The sequence below is a fragment of the Chaetodon auriga genome, chromosome 15 (genome assembly GCF_051107435.1).
Source record: "Chaetodon auriga isolate fChaAug3 chromosome 15, fChaAug3.hap1, whole genome shotgun sequence".
Taxonomy (NCBI): domain Eukaryota; kingdom Metazoa; phylum Chordata; class Actinopteri; order Chaetodontiformes; family Chaetodontidae; genus Chaetodon; species Chaetodon auriga.
Genome location: NC_135088.1, coordinates 11,397,496 through 11,423,285, shown reverse-complemented (window position 1 = coordinate 11,423,285; position 25,790 = coordinate 11,397,496). Strand labels below are relative to the sequence as shown.

At 43.5% G+C, this 25,790-nt stretch overlaps 3 protein-coding genes across 5 annotated transcripts; 2 read left to right on the top strand and 1 right to left on the bottom strand.

Moving 5' to 3' along the window:
* Window positions 1-4,450: 4,450 nt before the first annotated feature.
* supt20 (SPT20 homolog, SAGA complex component) lies at window positions 4,451-17,446 on the top strand. 3 transcript variants are annotated; one of them, XM_076750788.1, is made up of 24 exons: window positions 4,451-4,594; window positions 5,092-5,188; window positions 5,385-5,420; window positions 5,567-5,692; window positions 6,432-6,558; window positions 6,665-6,768; window positions 7,354-7,470; window positions 7,580-7,633; window positions 7,853-7,992; window positions 8,158-8,314; window positions 8,533-8,589; window positions 8,721-8,798; window positions 9,532-9,701; window positions 9,798-9,830; window positions 9,947-10,058; window positions 10,215-10,320; window positions 10,729-10,884; window positions 11,384-11,696; window positions 11,782-11,894; window positions 12,492-12,547; window positions 12,992-13,102; window positions 14,207-14,297; window positions 15,000-15,088; window positions 16,440-17,446. In XM_076750788.1, the coding sequence occupies exons 2-24, from the start codon at window positions 5,186-5,188 to the stop codon at window positions 16,590-16,592; spliced, it is 2,502 nt and encodes an 833-aa protein (XP_076606903.1). In that variant the 5' UTR covers window positions 4,451-4,594; window positions 5,092-5,185; the 3' UTR covers window positions 16,593-17,446. The 3 variants fall into 3 exon arrangements, with proteins under 3 accessions (XP_076606903.1, XP_076606902.1, XP_076606904.1); XM_076750787.1 differs by having other exon boundaries at window positions 11,779-11,894; XM_076750789.1 differs by lacking the exon at window positions 15,000-15,088 and having other exon boundaries at window positions 11,779-11,894.
* exosc8 (exosome component 8) lies at window positions 17,365-19,820 on the bottom strand. Its single transcript, XM_076750790.1, has 11 exons — window positions 19,784-19,820; window positions 19,557-19,593; window positions 19,402-19,465; window positions 19,234-19,307; window positions 19,098-19,143; window positions 18,793-18,898; window positions 18,623-18,668; window positions 18,437-18,533; window positions 18,231-18,351; window positions 18,021-18,127; window positions 17,365-17,595 (listed from the first exon to the last, which is right to left on the bottom strand). Exons 1-11 carry the CDS (start codon window positions 19,798-19,800, stop codon window positions 17,477-17,479), a joined length of 834 nt encoding a protein of 277 aa, XP_076606905.1. The 5' UTR covers window positions 19,801-19,820; the 3' UTR covers window positions 17,365-17,476.
* Window positions 19,821-20,564: 744 nt separating this feature from the next.
* Window positions 20,565-24,706, top strand: alg5 (ALG5 dolichyl-phosphate beta-glucosyltransferase). The gene is made up of 10 exons (XM_076749711.1): window positions 20,565-20,888; window positions 21,576-21,744; window positions 22,080-22,126; window positions 22,291-22,359; window positions 22,454-22,546; window positions 22,635-22,748; window positions 22,845-22,904; window positions 22,991-23,142; window positions 23,540-23,625; window positions 24,095-24,706. Exons 1-10 carry the CDS (start codon window positions 20,823-20,825, stop codon window positions 24,208-24,210), a joined length of 972 nt encoding a protein of 323 aa, XP_076605826.1. The 5' UTR covers window positions 20,565-20,822; the 3' UTR covers window positions 24,211-24,706.
* Window positions 24,707-25,790: the final 1,084 nt, after the last annotated feature.

Below are 25,790 nucleotides of genomic sequence, written 5' to 3'. Positions count from 1 at the left end.
CTATAAACAAAACAACATGGCTTTTGCTGTTAAAGCCTTTTTTTATGGTGAGTGATCTATCACGCCTCAACACTCTTTGGATTTGAAAGCCTCCAACAACTTAGGCTAAAAAACATTTCACATGACAGGAATTTCGAAAAGTCTGATCCTTTTTTCCCCTGCAAGTTTGCTTCTCATTATTAATCTCCAATTCAAATTATATTTGATATGCATTAAAAACAATATGGAAAACTTAACCTGAATAAGCACTGCACACAGTTCTTGTTCTCGCCACACATGCCCATACAAACGAAAAGAGAGAAATTCTTTTCCGCTGAGGTCTTGACTCTGGATGCACTTACGAAAACCAAGAGCTGCTTATGTTGGAATCAAAATTCTGTTTACATAGATGTCTCAGACAGTAAGTCATCAGCACTGGCCACTTGCCACCTCTACCTTAGCACAGTGCACCTTGAATGAGCTGAATAATTGATTGCAGGTCCTAATTTGGAGAAAAGCTTACTTTAAAATCCTCAAGTCCTATATGTTTCTCCACATGGCTGCAACGGAGGAGGTAGGTCAAGGGTTCGTAACTATTTGACTATCATTTTTTATTTGTAAGGACAGCGGCATCAGTATGAAAGAAAATTCCCACACATAGCCTTGTTCTAAGGGTAGCGCCTTGACACATGCTAATGCTTTCATCAGTATTTTAAACGGGCCCCTTCAGCACCATTAAGAAGACAGTCAAAAAGAGGTGCAGACAGATTTTTCCCATTGCCTTTTCAAGTGAAGTTTTAAAGGACCAGTGCTAAAGATTTAGGGGGATCTATTGGTAAAATATGGCAGAAATGTAATATAATATTCAGAAGTATGTTTTGATCCCCTGAAAAAAGGAATCATTGTGTTTTGGTTACCTTAGAATGAGCTCTGTATATCTACAGAGGGAGTGGCTCTTCTTCCACAGAGTCATCTATGTTGCTACAGTAGCCCTGAACGGACAATCCAAGCACTGGTTTTAGAGAGCACCTTTCACGTTTTTCAAAGCCATCGTAGGTTCCCGTACATGCTTGGAAAGGGACTAGTGAGGTGAGGGGTTTTCACTGGTGTTTTAAGCAGTATCCTTTTCTGTTGTTGATTAGAATAATAGTAATAACAGGAGAAGTAGCAGGGGATCTAACTGCCAACCCTGTGATTAATGGACGCGCTCTACCTCCTGAGCCATAAGAAGATGCATAGCACCTCCTTGTTGCACACCTGACAGCCTGCCAAACATTTCCCTCCGCAGGAGATAGAGTTTCATAGAGCGGCCTGGAGTCGGAATCCTTATTACCATCATCATTATCAAAATGGACTCTACCTCGCTTGGAATACTGCCTTCATAATAAACAAGCCCGCAGAAATGTTGGCAGATGCTCACTGTACAGACTATGAAGCTAAAAGACCATCACATGGTCCACATCCAGCATGAAAGACTTATCATCCACATTTCTGAATGCAGACACTATGCTTCTCAGGAATACTGCCACGCACTTCAGTCTCACATTTTGTCTTTTCTCCATTATGGTTTTCTTCAATATGTCCAGCTCTTCAGCTGTTCAGCATTATATGCTTATTCATTCCAAGTTCCAACCAGGCCCAGGCTATTACTGATGGGGAGATAAATAATGAATTATTGTGAGGATGTATGTCAGTTCAACACCACAGCCTGCGTCTGTGGTAATGTCCTGGATGGAGACCAGTCAGAGTAAAAAGCTGCAGAGATGGTGCTCATTGGCCAACGTGAAAGTGACTTTTTTCTTCACTCTTTTTCTTTATCCTTTCATTTGTACACATAAGTGGTCAGATACCGTCTGCAAGTGGTGTTGCTGTGATCAACTCTGATTAAAACCAGCGATGCCCCATTTTTAGTCAATTAGTCACTTAACAAAGCAAGCTCTGGGATTTGAGTAACCGGAGAAACTTGCAATAATGAGCCAATGTGAACCTTTTTAATTAGCAACACATGAGGTTTCAAAGTAAATGTGAAATCCCGTCCTCTGTGTCGAGAACAAAGACTCTTACAAGCTTACACTGACCCTAAGCAAGCCCTGTCATGTATGTGGACTGTAAGCTCCTGAAAGAAAGGATGTCTGTGTGTGTGTGTGTGTGTGTGTGTGTGAGGGGGTGGGTGGGTGTATGTGTGGGTGTATGGGTGTGTTGTGTGGGTGAGTGTATGGGTGTGTGTGTGCAGCAGGTGAGGACTGGTCCTTGCTGAGCCCCACCCAGAACCTTTCTGCCCTCATAAAGGATGTACTCATACTGTTCATACGCTGATGTTGAAAGGACACCTTTCAGGACAGACCGCCAGAAGAAAAAAACAAAACTGCTCACAGAAGCTTAAACCAATAATGGTCACAATGCAATTATGCAACTTTTCTGTGGAATCCACGTGCTTTACTAGCATCTTATTCCTCTTCTGTTGGCTTTTTAGATTGAAAAAAGTTGTCATTGGCAAGTTTCTTGGCAGTTCATAATCTTGGCCTTTTGACTTTGTCTTAATTTTTTCACTTTCATAAAGCTGGAGGATGTTTTATCAAGCATAATAGTCACTGATCTTTTGTTTTAAGGTAAAATTCAGAGGTGTTTAAAGTGTTTTTGAGTGACACATATGAAATAAGTGCTCAAATTTGTATCCTGACTGTAGACCTGATTCATTCTCTGCACTCTGCAGGGGCATGTCCTGTAGTCTGATTGGCCACCCCACGTGCCATCCCACGTGCCACAACATTATCCAAAAGTATGACTGGCTATCTGCCCAGTGAGAGGCAGGACCTTAGTTCAAACCAACTGACTGACAAGCATTCTTTTGTATGTAGCCTACTTACGGAGGGCACGTCACTGGTTCTCTGGATGTTTTATACATACATTTATGGAAAAATGTAGAATTTTATGATGTCTTCAAAAACTGCTGTAAACGTCTGCTGTACAAATTAGAAGCACAAATATGTGCAAGTGGAAATCTGAAATTCTTAGGAATCAAGAGAAAAGTTGCTGCTGTTGGCCAGCTCGACTGTGGCATTCAGCCTAATGAATCTGCTATCCTGTTCTTCCCCCTACTGTACAATTATGGGACTTCAACCCATATATACATTGTATATAGGCTGATATTGCTTTTTTTGCCTGCCCTTCTCCACTCATTTACCTCCGTTGTGACTGCCTTATTTGTTCTGACATTTTTTCATTGCCCCCCCTTCAAAACTAAGGCCAACAATATTACTATAACGCTGTCTGGCGGAGGATCCTGCTTTTACTGACAGCCTCCATATCAGCAGAATTGGCTGATAAAAATGATCGCAAAGGTTGGTGTTTTTATTTTTCTTAATCAGGTCTGATTGAGATGCAGAATATGTCTGTTCCATTTAGTTATTTGTCTTGTACTGGCTGGTAAAGTGCAATATCTGAACTGTTTATGTACTGGTATACAATCCAGCTGATTGGTCTTGGAATTTTTATTGGGCTATAATATCCATGCTGCTGTCTTGGATATTTAAATTCAGGGTCAGCAGTCTAATTAGCATATTAATCACTTTTTGCACCCTGATAGCCATGCTATAATCTCCGTTAATTGCCTTTGGCAGTCTGTTTATGGTGAGTGAATCCAGATAGTAAGTCAAACACACGAAACAAAACAGCCTCCAAACAGACTCGAGGAGACTAGAGCACAGTGCAAAAGATGACCACCACAATGGCTGTAACAAAACATGCAATGAATTATAAAGACACATTCACATATGTGGGCATTTATGTGCTCCCTTTCTCCCTGCTCTCTGTGCAAAGTTAGTTTTCATATGCTGGAACTCTGCCTCTTCCCTGATTTGCTGTGTAGTAATATTATTAGACATTATTTAAGCATTATGCAACAAATAACCGCAAAGCTTTGTGATAAAGGCCATGAAACTATTCTTACACACAGACCCTCTTCAACTCAGGGCCTCAAGATTGGGAAATAAGGCAGGACTCACTCTTCTCTTATCATCTTATATTGTGTTTTAATGGTGCACAATCCTAAACAAACTTATAATTAAATTTGACATATTCTAGTTGGCACATAGCAAACTTGAAGTTTACAGGTCAAGATCCCATATCTGCAACTTATTCTCCATTATTAAGCACTATAATGTGTTTTGTATTGTTTACTGTATTGTTTGTTATTAATTTAGCAAACTTAAGATCAAATGCTATTATCATTTAAGATAACACTAAATCATTGAGTTGTTTTAATTGTTTTGCTTTTTAAAATTAAGGGCTCATTGCTTCAATTCAGTCACAAACGGTTTCTGAGCAACGACGTGATCAAAGTGTGTGCAAATTGTCGCTGAGAAAGAGGACAACAGTAACAGACAGTGCAGAAAGCTGTCTCCATGTCTCAGCCACGTACATCAAGCATCAGTTGTAAAGTAGGCACTTAGTGTGGCTCCGCCCACCGCTGCCCAAACCGGAAGTTTAGCTGTTGTTGTCACACTGGAAGAAAATGGCTGCTGCTCCGACTTTTTTTCAATGAAGACACTGATATTTCAATTTCATTTCGTTTTCTCGCGTTGGAGCTACAGTCGACCGCTATGCAACCTGAAAGGCGAGTCCATCCTGTTCGCCGAGATTGACGTCGCTTTGTCGGTTTGTGTCTCAGACGACGTAACATCATTAGCGTAGCTCGTAACTTACAGCTTGCCCACTAGGAACGGGCTAGCATGCTAACGTTAGCCATGTTAGCCTCAACGGTCAGGCATCAACGAGCTTGTTGCTATTCAGCCCCTCTCTTGACTGGGCTCACAGGCATCAGAGTTCACTAGCCTGTGCTACCGGGTTTTATCGACCGTGAGACATATTTTGCATTTATTTACTTTGCTGGGGCGCTTTAAATGCAAGTAAATGATGAAATAACTTAAATGAAACTGTTTGGCTCGACAGTCTTCTTAGCTGTGTGTGTGTGTGGCATCTGATTGATTGCCAGCCAGGGTATTTGGCATCGGTACTGCCTCAATAACCGTCCAGCCAAACCGACTGTATCTATGTTAACAGGCGTTTCTTTGGTCGTGCTGTGTGCGATACGTCTGCTGTGTTGTTCTGCAGGCTGTGAATGGTCACTCTAGGAAGGTGACAGTTGTGGGGCAGAAAGGACAGCATCGTCTACCGTCACTCGCCTTGCAGCTGGCGGTGGACCACAATGGTAAGTTTCATCTCCTTTAGTACATATATCTTTGCATATCCAGTGGACATCCACGAGGAAGTTTGATACACGATAAAGCATCCAAGCAGAAACCCTCACCAGGACTTGCACAACTTGCTCTATCCTCTACCATGTTGGGAGTTCCCATTATGACTGATTGGTTTTCATTTTACTGTTTTTGTTTTTTCCCCAAAAGCAACAAGTTTTGGAATATGCATTGGATCGAGCCGAGGTAAAAGCTGTTACTTCGATCATCCGTGGTGTAGAAAGAGAAATGAATAGCTTGTACTCACCCTGTGCACCCGTTACGCGCATTACACACTGTCCATGTGAGTCAGATCCATCATTCATTAACACAGTGTATTATCTCTTTTTCAGTACATTGTTGAAAGTGCTCGACAACGACCAGCCAAAAGAAGAATTTCATCTGGCGGGAGGAAGAGTTTGTATCAGAAGCTCTATGAGCTGTACATGGAGGAATGTGAGAAAGAGCCAGAGTTAAAGGTTTGTATTATACAACATGGGGCTCATTTATGACTAGTTACTAATTATGGCCACATATTAAAACGTTGTTCATTCAAGTCTGTTTGGAGTGAGTGGGTAAAAGTGTGTTGATAAAGATCTCTAAACATGTATGCACTGGTTATCAGTTCATTGCATGGAGGTGTATCAAAGCGAGGAAGATGAGATGTTAAAAATAAGTAAATGAACAATTTTGCATCAGTGGAGAGTCAGAGTTAGCTCCTCTTTGTTCACTGCTTATGAACTGCAATAAGCCACTAAAATGGTCTAATTATATTTGTAAAGTAGTGTTGGCAGGTTGATTGGTAAAATTGGTGCTGAATCTACCCAGACTCTGCCCAGATCATAAATTGTAAATGTGGACCATCAACAGTAAGAATATAGAGTATGTAAGTCCACATGCACTAAAGTCGTATAAGTAGTCATTTCTGCTAATTAATAGTTTTCTACATTATGTCAAAGTAGGTCAACATATTTGTACATTAGCAAATGCATGTCATATATTTAATATTATTAAGCAAACAGTCCTGGTCTGTTTTCTTCTAAGAAAGCATATTAAACCATTATTTCTGTTGCTTTAATTCAAGGTAAATGTGGGTGGAAAGCAATAAAAGCATATTTGTCTCACATAGAGTTGGCATGGTTAGAACCATGTGAGGTTTTTATTGCTAATATGGAAGGTTTGTGTCTTGTGTGTTTTTTGTTTGTTGTCTTTCTGAAGAATTTGAGGAGAAATGTGAATCTACTGGAGAAGCTGGTGTCTCAGGAGTCCGTATCATGTCTGGTGGTCAACTTGTACCCTGGGAATGAAGGCTACTCGTTAATGCTCAGGGGCAAAAATGGGTCTGGTAAGAGAAGACAATTAAGCAGTCACCAGTTCATCTTGTTATGTTTTCCTGATGTTTGAACCACAATCATCTCATCTGCAACGCTCGTGTCTGTGTTGCTTTCTAGATTCTGAAACCATCCGTCTGCCATATGAAGAAGGGGAACTACTGGAGTACCTAGATGCTGAGGAGTTGCCTCCTATTCTGGTGGATCTGTTGGAGAAATCGCAGGTGTGTCTGTGTTAGGGATATCAACGGTTTACCCTTAATCTGTTTACCACCAAGAATGTTTTTCACCAATTATGCATGTCGGCCTATGGTTTAATTTGAATGCATGCACATGCACTCTGCTAAAGGCTTCAGTCAGCCAAGAGTTAACAGCTTCCATAGCCTGGGGCTAAGTGCAATGTAAGATGTATATGAGGTAAAAAATTAAGTGCACTAACTGAACCTCGGTGTGGGAACATTCACTTCAGTTTATTTGTGGCACTAGCCCTCTGCTGGACCACGTTAAGAACAAGCACTGCCATGTCTGAGGAGGACTCGCAGCCAAAGATCAAGTCACTGCTCAGGTGTCAGGCTGTTGAAAGCAAAATTAACTGAATCTACCATCTCTAGTATGCATGCAGGTATTATGAAGCATACTCAAAGCCTCAGACATGTTGCATATTAATGTTGTAAAGGTATAAAGATATCAGGGCTATCCAGGGTTTCCATTCTTCATATCATAGAATAGTTACTTATTGCTTCTTGCTTCGGAATTTCCTTTTATGTATCATCTGTTGCTTGACATTCACCATATGCAATGTGTCTCAGGTGAACATCTTCCACTGCGGCTGTGTAATAGTTGAGGTGAGAGACTACAGGCAGTCTGGTAATACCAAGATGCCCACCTATCAAAGCAGACACATCCTGCTGCGGCCAACCATGCAGGTAAACCAGTAGAATACAGGCAAAACTTCTCTCACATAGGCTGAAACAAAGGAATACTCTATTTGAGCAGGTACAGTTTTGACCTGGAATGACCTTCTTTGCCCTGCAGACTCTGATCTGTGACGTCCATGCCATGACCAGTGACCACCACAAGTGGACACAGGTAAAGTGTAATGTTTGCTATCGTCTTCTACACCTCGCTGTTTTGATTTACCCTTTTTTTATCCCATTAATATACAGTCAAGTACGTCTAAATTACTTTACACAATACAAATTTACCTCTCTATGATAGTAGGCAGTCCTCCCCTTTCTGTCTTGAGTTCATTTAGCATCAGCACATTGTCCAGGTGTTTTCTGTAGTGTCTGTTTGTCTCTGCTGTAGGATGACAAATTACAGCTGGAGAGTCAGTTGATTTTGGCCACAGCTGAACCTCTGTGCCTGGACCCCTCCATTTCTGTCACCTGCACAGCCAACCGCCTGCTCTACAACAAACAGAAAATGAACACTCGCTCCATGAAACGGTACTGAACACGGTCACATAGTCTCCAGTCAGCTCACTTTGAATTCAGTCATGCCAGGAAAAAATGCAAGAGGTGAAATTGAAAGCTGTGTGACTGAAAAGAAAAAGTCAGTGAATGAAACAAAAGCCTTGATCATTTTTAAGACACACACTTTGTGCCTCGCAGGTGTTTCAAGAGACACTCTCGAGCTGCACTGAACAGGCAGCAGGAGCTGTCCCATCTGCCCATGCCGCCACAGCTGCGACTCTACGACTACCTGCAGAGGAGGAAGGAGAGGAAACCTGCCCCTGTCATAGACCTGAAGATCTCAAAGATCGGAAACGTAAGTAGTCAACATACCCACGGTTTGGTAAGATAAGACGACGTTGCCTGGGTTTCCCTGGACTTTCTTGAGAATAAGGTGACAGAGACTGAGAATGTGCATGATGTGAACAGTTAAGTGCATGATGTATTAGTGCCCTCTCACTTGTTTTTTGCTCATAACTCTTTTTTTGTTTTTCTCTGCTGATGTCCCGGCGTCTCGGCGGTCATCACTTACAGTGTGTTGACATGTGGAAGCAGAGCAACTGCCAACTAACTGTACCGAATGAAATTGATGTAAGTAGCTCAGTGTTCCTCTATAACACTGTCACTGAACCAGTACCACTTAAAACCCACTCAACTCGCAGTCTGGCAGTTACAGTGTAGGGAGTAACGCACCAAATGGATTTGTTTGTGTGTTGCTTTAGGTGGAAAAGTATGCTGTGGTTGAGAAATCTCTGCAGTTGGAGGACTCTCAGCCCACTACTGTGATCTGGCCTGCTGAGGTAAGTGTGACGGGAGCATTAACATTCCCTGAGGGTGTGGATCAATGATGGCTGCGTGCTGTTAGTAGTAAGCTGGGGGCATTTGAGTATAATTGTGTAATGCCTCATAGAGAACAAAATAAAGTGGGACTTTGTTGCCCCCTTGCATCGTACAAAATTACCACACAGTCTCAGAAAAACTATAGCACAAGTATGAACCACAAAACTGCAGGAGATGTGGAACATTTTGGAATTTCACACATTCTCCTGCTGTTCTGGAAAAAACGACCGTACTGGGCCGCACATAGACCCTTTCAGGGACATTGCTTCAGTCCATAAATGGTGATGGGGTCTTTTTTGCATATTTCCAACACACTTCATCCCTCATGAAAGTCAGTGAGGCGCAGGGTCATATTTTCTAGGTGCTTGGCCATAAAACAGGTGGTGCTGTGCTCAGGCAATGTCACAAAGCCACTTAGTAAAACCAGTGTTAATGTTTGTGACTACATATTAAACTACAGTTCACATTTTTCTGTGTGATTACAATTAATTCCACGCCTGCCTCTCTTTTCTCACTGTCTGTCTTAAAATGTCAAAAATATTACTGATTCTCTCAGTCAATATGTGATGCTGAGACTTGTTTATTTATTAGCCTGTTAAGCCATCGAGCAAAAACATGACCTCCCTGAGCTTAATTCTGCATGTCACACAAACCTCTTTCACTCTTCACTCTTTGCCCACTTTGTTTCCACAGGAAGTTGTGGATGACTACACGTTTGAGTGTGAGGTGGGGGGCCAAGCCCAGAGGACCAAGGTGTCAATCTACCAATCGATGGGAGACCCGCTGGTGTATGGGAAGATCTACTGTGCTAAAGAACCAAAAGCAGAGGAGGACAGCACAGACCTAAAGCTCATACATCCCCCGTAAGGACAGTCTGTGAGACAAATTCAGCGTACACGACTGAATTTAAAATGCCACTCTGAATTCACTCGTCTTCGTCTCTTTTGTCTCATTCACAGCTTCCTCATAGGCTCAAAGATCGATGCAGATCGGTGAGTGGGCATATTTGCTTATGTTGTGAAGCTAATCCTGTCGAATACACAGTTCTTAGGTTTTGTTATGCTGCTGGAGACGTTGTTACACATTTTTCATTCTGCTTCTTTCATAGATTTCTTACTCAGTACAAAGGAGTGTATGAGAGAGATGTGAAGTGTCAGGTCAAGATGTCCCATAACTCAGGCAGCGTGGGACAGGGGCCTCCCTCCCCCAGCAAAGATGAGGTAAGTACTGTCTGACTTGGACGTGGGAAAAGTTCATGGTTGTCATGAATAAAGATTTAGAATAATTCTCTGTGCTGTTGTGATTCTGGATGGAAGAACTTGTTTCACTGTTGTGATGTACTTTGACTGACGAACTAATTTAAATGTCATCTGCAGGGTGATGGTATTTCTCCACTGGTCCAAACGTCTGTTTTGGGAAAAGGGGTGAAGCACCGACCACCTCCCATCAAACTGCCTTCAGGATCAGGCGGCAGCTCCTCAGGTACATCTGACAAAGATAAAGCACATGCATGTGGTGGCCCTGTGTGATTTCTTAGAGTGCGGTAGGACATAGACATAGAAAAGAAGGAAAAGAAGGTAAATAGTCTAATATTTGTAAAAAGATTGAAAAAAAAAACTCTCTCTGTTGCTATCAATGGTACTTAAATTACTTCTACTACTTTACTCACTCCAAAAAAATTTTTGAAACTGAAAGAACCAAATTCACACCCTTCGTCTTGGGGTTAGTTTAATGAAAGTCTGGAAACTGTAGAAAATCACAAACGCAAGTAGACAAGACAGGTTCTTGTGAAAAGGGTGTGAGCAAACCGTAAATGGCTCCAAGAAACTTCTGGACTGAATCTAACATCATAGTTTCATGAACTCAGCAACTGCTCTCTTTTTTCACCAGGTAATCCATATAGTTCACAAACCACCAGTGGTCTACTCAAGTGTCCTACGCCCCCTCCAGCCAAAAGCCAGTCTCTCAACAGGAAGCACTCCATGGAGCTGGGCCAGGTGGGCCTGATGTCGCCTGCCTCCCTCTCCCCTATGGGCTCCACACAGAGTGAGTGCTGCTGTTACTGCTTGCTTTCATCAGTGAATGTGTTGTACTGGAATGTCTTACATCAGCTCTTTTTCCAGATCTGGATTTTTTTCCCACAATTTATGAAAAATGAACTCAGCGAGGGTCCAGTTCTAAAGAAATCGGGGAAAAACACATAAAAAACATAAAACTGTAGGCAAGAATGTGAAACTTGTCAAGCACATGGAATATTGCTTCAATTCAAGCCTATTGTAGTGTGATGTATTCTTACTAGAACCAGCTGCTACACTGATTGTTAGAAAAGGGGGTTTTGACATGACTCATAATTCAGATTAATACTTAAACTGTTATTCTGGAAGAGTAGCCATTTAATCATCCAGTCAAGAGCCAAATTGATGTAATGAGGTTATAAGTTTGTCATTTTAAGCCCTTCTTCACAAAACTTCGAGTATCACAGGCTGAAAACTTCCCCTCTCTGTCTTAATTGTTTTGTTTGTTTTGACCCACTTTCCCGCTTTAGGATCTGGGACCCCCAAGCCATCCACCCCGACACCCACCAACACGCCATGCTCGACCCCGCACCCAGCCGACTCCCTCTCCGCTACTCTTTCGGTGACCCCCACCCCTTCAGACCCCGCCATGGTTCAGAGCCAGTCGCAGCCCGCCCTCCTCACGCCCTTCGCCCAGCAGCAGCTGGCCCTAAGCCAGCCTCTGCCCGTCATGACCATTCCCCTGCCCACCATGGGTACGTCCATCACCACGGGAACCACCTCATCGCAGGTCATGGCCAACCCGGCAGGCCTCAATTTCATCAACGTGGTCAGCTCAGTCTGGTAAGAGAACAAATCGTCTCTGCTGCCACGCTGTCACTTGCTTGCCGCCGCTTTTCTTGACGATCCCGTACTGTTTGTGCAGCAGTCCTCAGACCTTGATGAGTGGCTCCAACCCCATGCTGGGTCCAGGCCTTAACCTGAGTGGAATCCTGCCACCTGGAGGGCTGATGCCCACCATGCAGTCAGCAGCACAGACTGGTAAAGAGACTTCAATGCCATGTCCTCCATTGTGTTAATATAATTGGTTATGAGCCTTGTGTAGCAGGCTGGAGACTTCCCTCCATCAAACAGCGGACATGTCCTTTGGTGTAATAGTGAATTCCAGCTCCAGAGATGCTGACCCTGACCTCTTTTTATTTAGCTCTGTGTAACATACAGTGTATCAGGCTTTTACGGGCCCGCGGCAACAAAATTTCCAGACCCAGCCCAACCAAAACTCTTCCAAAAAAGCTTATTATATAAAGGGAAAAATTGGAAGAAACCTTGAAGAAGCACTTGAGAGAGAGATCCACCTTCCTTGATTGGCTGTGTGTGCAACAGGAGTCAGGGAGGGGGAAAAAAGACATTTCCAAAAAATGAACAGAAAGTTGTAATTATAAGTGGAAACACAAGAGGTTTACGATGTGCAGTGACATGTGGTTTTAATAAAGTCCAGTACTGATGTGTGTTCAGATCCAGTGAAAGAAGTCCAGTGGGTCTAATCAAACAGTCCAGAGATAAGTTCATACAGTAAGGAAAATTCAGTTTTTTCTGAGTTATTCTGTCTGTTGAGTGTAACTGGGATTTGTGTTGCAGGGAGTCCATTTGGCCTGAACAGCACTGCTGGGTTGAGACCACTGAACCTGCTGCAGGTATGACTCTGAACCAGCTAGTCTCTAACACTGTTAGAAGCATGCACAGGGTTATCTGTTTGACGTAGCAGCTTGTCCTGATCGTGCACTCGTGTTACTACACCCGGAATAGTGATGAGCTGTGTGTGAATTCACTGCACAGCTCGGTTTCCTCACACTTCCTCTTCCTTTACCTCCCTGCGTATGCCATGTCGTGAACACCCTTTATCAAGTTGTTCTAGTTCTGAATTTCTGATAGTGGTAATGGTCTCGTTACCTTGTGTTGTTTGATTGCTCTGTTAATTCTCCCGTTTCCCTCCGGTCTCGTCCCTTTGTGCATCATTCTTCCTCCTCTGCCTGTCCTCTCTCCATCTCCAACCCTTCCTTCATCCTCATCTCCCTCTCCGTTACTCCCCTGCTTTTTGTTGGTGTGTGTGTGTGTGTGTTTGTGTTTTACATCTCCAGATCCCCACTGCTCCTCTCATCTTTAACTCTCTGCAGCAGCAGCAGCTGTCTCAGTTCTCCCCACAGCAGAGTCAGTCGGCCACCTCCAGCCCTCAACAGCAGGGGGAGACGGTGAGACACACATGTTCACACACACACACACACACACACACACACACACACACACACAGAGGCAAAAGCATCATATTAATGTTATTTGATGATTTCTTCATTCAATAGTTGGGACAGTAACAAGGGGATATTGTAGATTAAGAATGTGAGTTTAATAATGTTTATGTCAGAGAGATTGATAGAGTCCATCTTTGCACATTTCTGAACTGGATACCACATGATAGCATGTTAAAACAGAAACTTAACTGACTGAACTGAACTGTCCAGAGGAATACTTCTGGGAAACATTTGACCACATTTGTAAAGTATTAGGAATTCACAAAAGCACAGCAATTCGTTTCTTAGGAAAACCGAAAAAAATGTGTAATGAGTAAGACTCTGTATACCCTTTAGTCAACAAAACTTAGCAGCTTGGCTTGGTTTGGGGAAGACAAATTAGCTAAGGACCACTGAACCAGAGTCAGTCAGCAGTCATTACAGATTTCACAAAACTGGGTTATAAGGGCCAGAGGGGCCAGAGGTCAAAAATGAAGCTGCTTCTAAAAACTAGTGAGGCAAGGATGGATGGTCCAACAGGACAATGACCAAAGTGTGCTGACAAGCATGACTTTAGATGAAGAAATTGGAAATTGCTCTGGTGACCCGGTCGAAGGCCAGACAGTAATCAAAATGGAAAATCTGTGGAATGACTCCATGACAGCTGTGGCGATGCTCTTCATCATACAAGAGCAAGTTTGAACAAATCTACGAGGAATAATGGGAGAAAAGCCCAGAATCCAGCGATGCTGAAGTGATACTGACATATTCAAGAGAATGCTGTGAGCGCTGCCAAAACACCTCATAGCCACATAGTGACTGGACCCTCTGACGAGAACCAGCAAGTCAGAAAAAAGCTTTTTTTAAAGTTTAGCTTTGACAGCAGTTTCACTTTTCAAGTGTGACGAGTTAACTTTTTTATGAATATTATAACTCGAATGTTACAGTTGAATATTACGGTGAGACACTGCACACGTCGCTGCTGTCCAGGGGCTTTGTGATGGCGGTGAGCAGGTGTGGGTGGATGATGAATTGGCTGTCTTGCATTACCTTTGACTGTCTTTGCAGGGTGAGCAGGGGTCAGATCAAAGTCTAGGAAACCAGCAAACGGCGGTCATCAACCTTGGGGTTGGAGGCTTCATGTCTCCACAGGCAGCAGGTATGACCTTCATCCACAGCAGACGCACAAATACACATGAAACCCACACAGATTTCTCTAAAACATTTCTCTGTTCAGTCCATTAACCTGTTTCAAAACAGATTGACACCATGCCACTAACTAGTACTAATAAGATAAGAGTTACTAATGTATTCATTATTGTAGTTACTGTGCCGTAGGCCTCATAGTCTGTAACTGAACATGATCATTTTACTGTAGTCAGCCGTTGTTCCTCTCAGTGGAGCATGTAACGATTGACAGGAGAGACTCAACTTCCCCTTCTTCTCTTGCTACATTCTCTTTTTTATTTTTCCTCTGTTGTTTTGCCCCCACCCTTATTCCTTTCCCTCCTGCACGACCTTCCTGTCCTCCTTCTCCACCTCGCTCACGCCTTTCAACCCTCTTCATGCTACGTGCACATAATCCCACTCAAAAATGTCCATGCACACGGTCGTGTACCTGTGCTGTTGGCACTCCCTGCACTCTTCCCTCTTTTTCTCTTCTCTTTCTTTCATGCCACCTCTTTCCTCCTGTGTGGTTATGCATCACTGAAACCACAACCCCCTCCACCCCTATCGATATCCCCCTTTCGTACGTGCATTTCCTCTCCTCATACTTTACTCCATTCCTTCTTCTGCTCCTCTCCCTCCTGCCGTCACATCCTTCCCTCTGGGGCTCCCTCTCTCCCTCCTACCCCCTTAGTGCTGTCCCAGTTGGGCTGTGGGCTGGACGGGTCTGGGCCCCCGCTGCCTTCTCCAAGGCTTCAGCAGCAGCACCAGCCACAGATCCAAGTAATACAGCAACTTTAACATCTATATACACATATACATGTTTGTAGGGACTCGATTCATCAGCCAACTCTCCATGCCTTTATGTAGCAGGCAGGTGTGTGTTGTGCTACACTGTAAACTGTCTGGAAAGTCAGTTACGCTCCGTGTTGAAGTCGAGAAAAGGTTTTCTTCATCTTTCTTTACACATAAGTTTAATATTTTCATCAGACCTGGGTAATTGATTAAAAACCACTATGCAAACAATTCTCTGCTGTTTGTGACAGAATGAAAGAGATTTTATGGCTTGTAGGAACTGAATTTTTAAATATTTGGTTTAACCAACCATGTAAGACAAATGAAAATGAACATATTTTAGCTTACGTCTGTACTCCTTTCTTAAATTTCTTTAAATCTTTAACAATAATTGAGAATATATTATGTTTGTGTTTGCTTTGTATTTTTATTTATTATTTATTTAACTTCCAGTGAATAATTGTAGCGTAAGCCGGGTCACCCCCAGGTCTGATTTTCATCAAAAGCCTTGTGGAATTCTTTTCTCTGTTGTAGATCCACACCATTCGCTCCATCTTGTGTTGTGTGTTTGGTTAATATGTTGTTTGACAAAGATCACAGCAGTCCAAGTACTCCCAGCAACCCACACACCACAGCTTGTGGCACTTCCAATGGCAGCAACTAACAGCGTGTCCAGCTGGGAGGCATGTTCTCACAAAGCACTTAGAGACAGCGTCTGAAATACTGTCTGGTACATGCTGTTGAAATGTTGCTGACTGCATCATGACAGATTAGAGATGACAGGCTGCTGCGCTGTAAGCATGAATCGTAAGGTGTTAAAAGATTTTTTTTGTGTGTATTTATTTATTTATTTATTTTTGCCCAGTTGAAGTTGCTGACTTACTCTGAGCAGAAAGCACGATTGCTGAGCTGCATGTGTGTTTTTGCCAGGATCACAGCCGATAATTTGTGTCTCCAGAACGCCACTGGTGCTGCTTGACTGTATCCTGCCTCACTCCCCAACACAACCCCAACCCGCCCCGATTCTGTATCCTCTCCTCCTCCTCCTCCCTCCCCTCTGCAACCCATTAACCACTCTTCTGTGTTTCTCCGCACACTCCTCTTATTCAGTACGTCGTACCAGACTCTAGTTCAGCTTCACTAACCCATGCCACTTATTCTAGACGTTTGATGACACAAAGCATTCTGCTGGTAATTGTTCCAGTTTTTTTAACCGTGCTGCCGACGCTTACACATCTCTTAGATCCACTGACAAAAACATGCATTATGCTGCTTGTGGTAACACCCTGGAACCCCCTCTGATATGCTTTGTTTCTCGTCTTTCTTCTGCACTGGACAGTTGCAATTCTTGCAGCACCAAATGCAGCAGCAGCAGCAGCAAATGGCTATGGGAGCAGCAGCTCCTCAGGGGGGAGTGCCGCGGCAACATACCGCCAGCCAACCAAGAAGTAAGAGGAAGAGGAGCATGCCACAGCCCCTCCCTAAGTCGTGACAGACTGAAATCACACTAAGAACCCTTTTCCCCAGCTACACGAGGACGTGAATGATCCATACTGTGCTCTTTGTCTGCCTCACTGTGGAGACTGCAGACAAAAAAAAAAAAAAGACTTTTGTCCTTTCTGTGTGTCTTTTTCTAGCTGACAAATTTGTATGTAATGGTTGTCAGAGGTTTTGGAGAACCAAAACTGTGTCTGCCGTAGAGGACGGGGTTTTTAGAACAGGGAGCTCTACACTCACAGAACCTTAGTGATATTTTTTTGAGATGAAATGAGACGGTTCTTGTAGGTAGCAGGGCTCTCACGGTAACACATCAGCCCTTCAGGAAGACTTTTCTCTATGGGGGCCCACGTGGACTGAGAGGATCACGAATGCACATTCTCAGAGGTTTCCTCATGAGCCTGCCTCTGCCCCCCCCCCCCAGGAACTGCCCTTAAAGCACGGATCCCAGCTGAGCTTATTGACACCAAATCCTCCACGTAACCATTACATGTGAAAATGCAAATCTGATCTTGGAGCAGTGCCCCGGGGGCTGCTCTCTACCTCTCAGTCTGTCTGTCGGAAGTCTTTCTTCTGTTAGCCATCCTGGCACAGGGCTCAGCCGGGGGACTCACGATAAACATGCAAGACGGCGTACCTGCTTTTGTACAGCACATTTTAAAAAGGCATTTCCTTTTAATGAGTTCAGGAGCCTTGAGCGTATTCTTACAAGACATCAACTGAGTGAGTGTGTGACACATTTCTGGACACTGAGAAATAATTTTTTAAGCAGTCTTTGTCAGCAGTTTTATTGTTATTAAAAAAAAAAAAGAATATATATTGACAATGGAAAATACAGCTTTTAGATACAAAAAAAAAAAAAGCTTTGTCTGAGGCTCTTTATTTCGCCGTCTTCACACTGTGTATGACTTTGTCGATGAGCTTCTGGATCTCTCTCTGTCGCGCTGTTGCTCTGCTGATGCACTCCTGCAGCTTCTCTCCCGACAGTGACGTCCCACCTGGACCACAGGGAAAGACTGTCAGCAGTGTCTTTGTTTTTCATCCATTTGTTCTGATGCCTGCACTGCAGGAGCTGCAGTCATGCACTGTTTGACAGTTTGGGACGAAATCCTCGTTCTTATAGTGAGAGGACTTGATATTGGAGCCGTATGCTTTGGTGTGTTGAATGCATTCAAATGTAAAATAATAGTGTAAAATAGCTTTTTTTAAAATTCGGTCAATCAAAAAAAAGAATAAATCAGATGTGAAATCGCAGCCAACGCAGGTTAAAAAGCTTCAGTGAACTACTGACGTGTATGATAGATCCCAAGATAAATCTGACTAATTGTAGGAATTGAAATACAACCTTTGTGTTCTTAAAAGACTTCATGTGAGCTCACAGAGTGTAAGAAAGACAAGCCAATCATTGCAGACTGTTTCTGACCTGGCTTGTGTAGAGCACAGAGTCGATCGTCCTCATCCGTCACCACAGTGAGCTGAGCAGTGGACAGACTCTCCTCCTCAGCCGTGGGGTCTACGATGAGTATGGAGCTGCACGGCGAGCACGCCGGGATCACAGAAGATGCACGTCAAACTTGTGAGCACAGACCAGAGTTTTTAATCTGCTTGGACGAACTGAAAATCATTCACTTACTCATCGAAGACGCAAAAAGAGGCACCAACTGGATGTTTGTGAATATGCAGCCCTCGTCTCTTTTCTAAGTTCACCTCGGGTGCGCACGTCTCTGTGCTGATGGTGACCTCTGGGAGCTGTGCTGTGGGGACCAGGGAAGCAGGAAGTTCAGGAAAATCTCTCCAAGGCCAAAAAGAATGAGTTCACTAAGCTTTTACAGCACATACTGTTCTTCAGGGCAGCCAGCAGGGCAATGAGACAGGCATCCAACACGTTCCCGTCGTAGTCGAGACACATCAGGTCACAGTAGAGCACCCAGCAGAGCTGCAACCAGAATCAGCAGGACGGATGACCCCCAACATGAACAACAATCACATCCAGCAGGACCAGTGTGTGCATCGTTCAGGCTTTACCTTTCCTCTGTCAATGCACAGGTCCTCCGTCTGTATCAGCTCAGAGCTGCAACACCCGAATAAAAACCACTCAGGTTAGTAAAAGCGGCAGCAGGCATTGAGAGCATTAACACACACCTGATGCTGCTGTGAAGGGAAAACTAGGACGTGTGTATCAAAGTTTGTCACACCTTTCGATAACATCGGCGATGAACTGGCTGGCAGCCTGCGCCTGCTCTCCCGGGGGGCCCGGCCGGAACCGAGAGGAGCACAGAGGCGGCAGGTCCACGTTGGGGACTAAAGAAGGATGCAAAGAGCCAGTGATGTCCATTAGCTGCTGTGTCATCATATAAAAATATACAGAGTGAAAGAAACTGACGATTTGACGGTGTGAATGCAAGTAAGTCATAAGTGTTAACGGTGTTTTAATCACGGAAAGTTTCATAATAATAGAAATAACAATCCGCTTAGCCTTAAATCAACATGTGGCACTCACCGATGTACCCTTTCCCAGGTGCCTCCACTGTCGGGTTTGCCAGCTCCTGCGGATGAAGGATCGTAAGAAATCAGTGGGCACCTGTTCGCCTGCTCCACGCTGACTGAAATAAGCTGTTTAATGTCTGATCATTCACCGCTTTGATCCCGCAGATGACTGTGGTGTTCCCAACCTTCACCAGGGCCGAGCCGTCTGCTGTGGACACGGACCCTGAGCAGAGAACAAGATCCCACGTGGATTACAGAAAACCACAGTGATGCACACATGTACACGGTGGACACGCGGCTCGATCGCTGTCTCTCACCTATGTTCAGCGTTGTGGTTCTGAACTCTGACAGCTCCCGTCCGTCAGGTCGACAGTTTTCTTTCTGGAGGAGAAAACATGACGTGAGTACAAAACAGGAAATCAGTCAATCAGCAGAAACTGCGTGACAGCTGTTGAGTGTCCTCCTCACTGACCAGAAAGCTCCTGTGGTACTCCAGAGGCTCGGCAGTCCTGGAAGGACACAAGTTCACAAGGAAAGAAGGAAAGGGTGAGTCGCTTCCAGAGACTGAAACTGTCCCAAATAAAAGCCTTCAGTTATCGGAAATAATATGACGCTACTCATCAATTTATTTCATAGATGAAAATAAAACACAGGAAAAACGGATATTTTCGGTGTAATAGCTACTCTTATCATTCTTACTTGAATCCAGCCGCCATGATGTTTTGATTGACCACGTGGGTTTGGCGTAGGTACTACGGAAGCCCGTCGGAGGAAGCGCCCCTGGGATGAAATGCGATTTTTAGTGCAAGACACAAAATATGTCTTGTTCCCTTTTCACAGGTAATAATAACTATTCTTATTCTTATTCTTATTCTTATTCTTATTCTTATTCTTGTTCTTATTCTTATTCTTATTCTTATTATAAGTAGTAATAGTAGTAGTAGTAGTAGTAGTAGTATTGTTGTTGTTTTGTTCAATAAATTTGGCTACTGAAATTAGAACTGTATGTTTTTATGTCATATATATCTGTGACCCTATTTTGGATTGATGTGGGACATGCAGCGGTGGAATATAACTAAATACATTTATTTAATTCGAGGTACTTGTACTTTACTGCAGTCTTTTATTTTCATGGAAATTTTCATACGTCATACTTGTTCTCCACTACGTCTCAGGGGCGATTTTTCATAGTGGATCTGACTGAAGAATATGTGACAAGGAGAAACATCTTTAGTGCTTTGACTAATTAATTAATAACATTATTATTAACAATGATTACTTACACCTGTGCTTTTTATTTTTTCCTTCATAGTTAGCCTGTATGATATGGAGGAGGCTGGACATAATCAATTTCAAACCCCTCTTTTACTATTTTTATCAACTAATCAGTGAGTCGTTGCAGCTGTTACCACCCCTGTCCACTGGGTGGCAGTGTGGGCGCTGCAGGCTGTCGCAGGGCTGCTCGGTGCTCTCTTGCCCCAAACTGATGATGTGTCGAGACCAGCCTGACACTTCCGCGTCGGCGTTGTGTTCAGTTGTGATTGGAAGTTAATGGAAAGAGCTTTTATTTAGTGCTTCCACCTTCTAAACAACCTCGCAAGCTCGTGTTTTGTTGTACGTCTTGTATGAGTCAGAGTACCGGCGACCAGACACGAAGCAAAGAAAGGAGAAACCAAGCTAGCTTTTTAGCTAGCCCCTTGGACTGGTGGTCTGTCAGTGGCTGTAGGATAACTTATGGATGATGGATTTCCTCTGTGAAGTAGTTCAAGCCCTGGTCGCATTGGCAGCTATAGGTTTGATTGTCGTAAGTAGTTGTGATGTTGAGTTGGCAGAGATCTGCTGTACCTTGTTTTAGCATGTGTTTGATATCTGTAATGTGAAGCAAATGCTCTCCAACTGCATTCACCGATTTTTGCCAACCACTGATTGACAGCGGATTTCCTCTCTGTGTACTTCGTCTATGTGAAAGGTCACCGAGCAGTGCCTTTTGCTTTTATGTTATGAATAATCACAACATTTTATTGTTAATCCTGAGGAAGTTGTGGCTTAAGTTAAATGCTCCAAAGCAGCAGCAAAGTCGTAAGTTCAATGTAAATTCTGTAAAAGTAGTAAAACTTTACATACTAAAAAAAGACAGACATTTGATTTGATTTGATTTGATTTGATTTGATACTGTGCTACAACAGCATACACAGAAAGCAAAATTAAAGAACACAGATTCAGTCCAACATGGGACATGGACATGCAAAGACAAGACATAGATATGAAATGAAGTAAAACAAACCAAAAATAGCTTAGAACAAAAAGAGTGTGTCAGGCATAAAATTGATAAAAACACACACACACAAGGTATCGAAACCTTGTTTCCGGCTTGCCCCAAATCATGAAATCATCAAAGACTACTGTACCTCAGCCACAATTACAGGCTTAGGTGGAAGTCAAGCATGAAGCAAGAGACAAGAGCGCCGTTCTCACGTGTCTTCCTGTTCAGGTGTTCATCGTCGCTCACGTCACTGCTGGGATGGTGAACCTGACGCGCCACGAGAAAGAGAAAAGCTTCCTCACAGCCACAGGAGAGAAGGAGCTTTTCCCCAGCCTGCATGATCCCCATTCCAGGGAGCTCTCTGTGGTGATCCCGGCCTACAACGAGGAGCTCCGAAGTGAGTCGTACAGGGTCCACCCAGGTCTCTGTCAGGAACGTCTGCACAGTAACTGGTGCATTTGACGTCCCATCAGTGCAGCTTTGCCTGAGTGCAGACTCAGTTAACCCAGTGCAGAAACAGTTATGTAATTGCATTACAGTGCTTCAGTATTTCTCCACCCAAAAGCCAATAAATACAAAGTTTACTATGTGCTGGATGACGAATTGTGCACCATTAATTGACTGGCAAAACTTACCACACAGGTCGGTGCAGTTTAAACCCCATAATCCTGGTCTCTTCATGCAGTAGGTTATAGGTGCTAAAACGTGTGTGACTGTGTGTCTGTATTACAGTGCCTGCGATGTTGGATGAAGCTATGGAGTACTTGGAAAACAGACAGGTCAGTGCTCGGCCTCATATGGGAAGTGTTTAATTAAATCTTATTGGCAGAAAACAGTTTCATCTCTCTGTCTCTTACAATTGGTTATTCTCAAAGGGGCCAGTAGGTGGCAGCATTTGACTTAGAAAGTTCCTCACATTGTTCTTCCTGTTTCCTTGCTACAGAAGCAGCACCCATCCTTCACCTATGAGGTCATTGTGGTGGACGATGGCAGCAAAGACAAAACCACAGAGGTGATCATTTTAAACCTTTTTGGTCATTTTTTATTTTTCCTCAGCTCACTCAACATTTCAAAGCTCTATCTAACTTGTTGTGATGTCCCACCAGGTTGCTTTGCGGTACACAAGGAAGTACGGTGCAGATAAAGTGCGGGTCCTGACGCTGGTGAAGAACAGGGGGAAAGGAGGAGCTGTGCGGATGGTGAGACAGTAGCTGAATGCAGCACTAAAACAACAGCGTGGAATTGATTTGGTGTTGATTTCACATGTTTTCTCTGTCACACTTAAAGGGAACTATGAGCTCCAGAGGGAGAGTCATTCTGATGGCAGATGCTGACGGAGCCACAAAGTTTTCTGACCTCGACAAAGTGGAGGCCGGACTGAATGAGCTCAGCCCCAAACCGGTGCGGCCGTCTTCAGTTTTTGTTGTTCTGTCTCACGTACGCGTATTAATAGAAGAGTGTGGGGCCAATCCTAACAATGCCTGTCTGTACATTTAGGAGAACATGGCAATTTCCTGTGGGTCCAGAGCTCACCTGGAGAAAGAGTCGGTCGCTCAGGTAGTTGTCTGTCTGCTTGGAGATGAGAGTATAGTATACAATGTCTGCCTAAGCATGAAATAACCACTGCTGTGTCTCTGCCGCAGCGATCTGTCTTTCGTACGTTCCTCATGTATGGATTTCACTTCCTGGTGTGGTTCTTTTGTGTGAGAGGGATCAAGGACACGCAGTGCGGCTTCAAGCTTTTCACGCGTGAGGCTGCACTCAAGACCTTCTCTTCTCTCCACGTAGAGCGATGGTAAGGACTCCACCAGTCACACTTTAATTCTCAGTACTGATGCCTTTGTGTAGAAAGAGTAAACCTGTTGAGCTGATCTGCTGGACCTTTGGAAAACAGCGGTGATTACTAACAATTCATCTGACACTTAATTTGTAGTCAGTCAAGCAAGTATGATGTTAAAATGATGATGCTATCAATGAAGTACGCAGACAAAAAGAAACCAGTAAATAATACTAGAAACCAGACATTAAATGCTCACTTTCAGCTGTGGACACATTCAGGTCAGTGCTGATGTTCATGCACAGCCTCGGTGACTCGAGCATTTTTGTTTTTGTTTTCAAAGCTGTAAATGAAACATGAATTTTTAATGCAGCTCTTGAACATCTGTTGTGCCCTTTTGTCTTTCCTCTCACAGGGCGTTTGATGTGGAGCTCCTGTACATTGCCCAGTGTTTTAAAATCCCCATAGCAGAGGTGGCGGTCAACTGGACTGAAATAGAAGGTTGGTTTTTCATGGAATATGTTGACGTGCGTCCTCCCACTGCACCACTTATCTCTAGTTCTATAAATATCTCTGTTTGAAGTGTTTGCAAGGCTGCGATTGGCTGATTTTAGTTCATTTTTTGTAGTTCCTCCTTGTTTTCATTGTAACATGTTATGTCGTTTCATAGCGGTTCACCTCTGTGTGTTTTATTCTGCTCCAGCTTTGTTCTCTTTTGCTTGCTTGATTGTTTCATTTGTCCGAGTTTTTGACTCTGACAAATGAACTGTGTGGGTGCTGCTTTCCTGTCGATGCTTCACCCAGTTTATAGAACATCTACTCAACTACTTAGCTAAGCCTGCATAGCACTACTGTGAGGAAGAGTTATTGCATGCATCAGCAGTAAACGTCAGCAAACTGGCAGATTTCCATTATTTGTCCGATAAAAGTATCACTTGAGTATTAAGTGTCTCTGCCTTTGCTCTGCCAGGGTCCAAGCTGATCCCGTTTTGGAGCTGGCTGCAGATGGGACTGGACCTGATCTTCATTCGCCTGCGTTACATCACCGGAGCCTGGACGCTGCAGTCACCGCAAAAGACTGACTAGCCAATCAAGACAAGCCCTGGTGTCGTAGAGACAGCCTATGATAGGGCCGTCAAACCTTCAGACGAGGTGGGATTGGAAACTGTGTCCATCATTTGCTGTAATCAACAACAAAGAACCGAGTACAGGACATCACATCGGTTCCCTCTCCAGACGTCACTGGACGTGAAGCGATGATACAGTTGCGAGTCCTTCATGGTCCTGCCTTCTTTTTTTTAATTTGGATCTTGGCTTGTGATGGCCGTCGTTACACGTACATTTCTGTCGCCACGGCGTACAGACCGTCTGATCCGTGTACTGAGTTACTTAATGTTTATCTTGTGGCCAATCAGTTGTGAGTGAGAGAGACTCGTAGTGAAATGTTGAGGATCAGAGAAGGACGAATGTATGTTATGATATGAGATTTTCTAAAGGGAGGGATTGTAGTCTTGAGGAGAAATGGCCGTGGGTTGATGGGTTGGATGACTTGAACCAAAATAAAACAAATGTTGGTGATTTATGATTTGATAATCATTATCAACCTACTAACTGCAGCCACAGCAATGAGCCAATCAAATGATTAACATATTTTCAGGCAAAAATGGGAAAAACGTTTGATGGTTCCAGGTTCTCAAATGTTAGAATTTGCTGGGGGGGTTTTTTTTTTTTATTTCAGTGTTGCCGTAAAAAAGAATATTTTGGGTGTTTGATGTGTCAGTAATCAGCTGATGTCATCACCTTGAGCTCTGGGATACTGTAATGGATATTCTTCACTATTTTCTGTTGGGGGGGGAGGGGTTTATAGACCAAACTCAGTTGACTAATCAATAAATTTATAGTGATATTATTTATTATTTATGAAGTAATCATCAGCTGCAGTCCTGCTATCAACAGCATAAAAACACCATTAAACTTTACACAGCACTCATCAAAACAGCGGGTGGAGGAAAAGAGAGAATGATTATAGGAAACAATGAGCTAAAGTGCAAAATATAAAGTCAGAAAATCAAGAACGAGGCCAAAGAAAACAAGTTAGTGCACTTAAAGAAAAAAACATTAAAAACTGGGAGTTTGAGAGTTGATGAGCAACAACAGCAAAAGCAGAGTAACCCAGATTTCCACCTTGATCTGGGACCAGCCAGAAATCCCTGCACTGAAGACCTGAGGCTCCCCCAGCATACAGGTAAAGACCATGTGATGCCTTTTGAAATGAATCATAATATGACAGGAAGCCAACAGAGATGAGCTTAAACAGGTGTCTTTTTCCAAACCTTGAAGCTGACAGTCACTTTCAGTGTTGTGACTCCTCACTCTGAAGCGTTAGCAGGTTGCATTCTGATCCTCCATCAGTCGGCTTCCTGTCTCCTCACACCCTGCTAATGTCTTCCATCTTGAAGTGCTTGATTTCTCACTGCAAGATTGAACAGAAGATCTGAACACAGGGTGCACAGCGTGACTATGCATGACTGTCTGCTTTCATCTTAAGTCAGGTTCACTTGAGGACCAGGGTGTCCTTCGAGCATCCTTTCGAGCAGACTGCACTCAGGAAACTGCCACATATTATTACTAGAAAGCTGCAGAATCTGACTCTACTTACAGTTTAT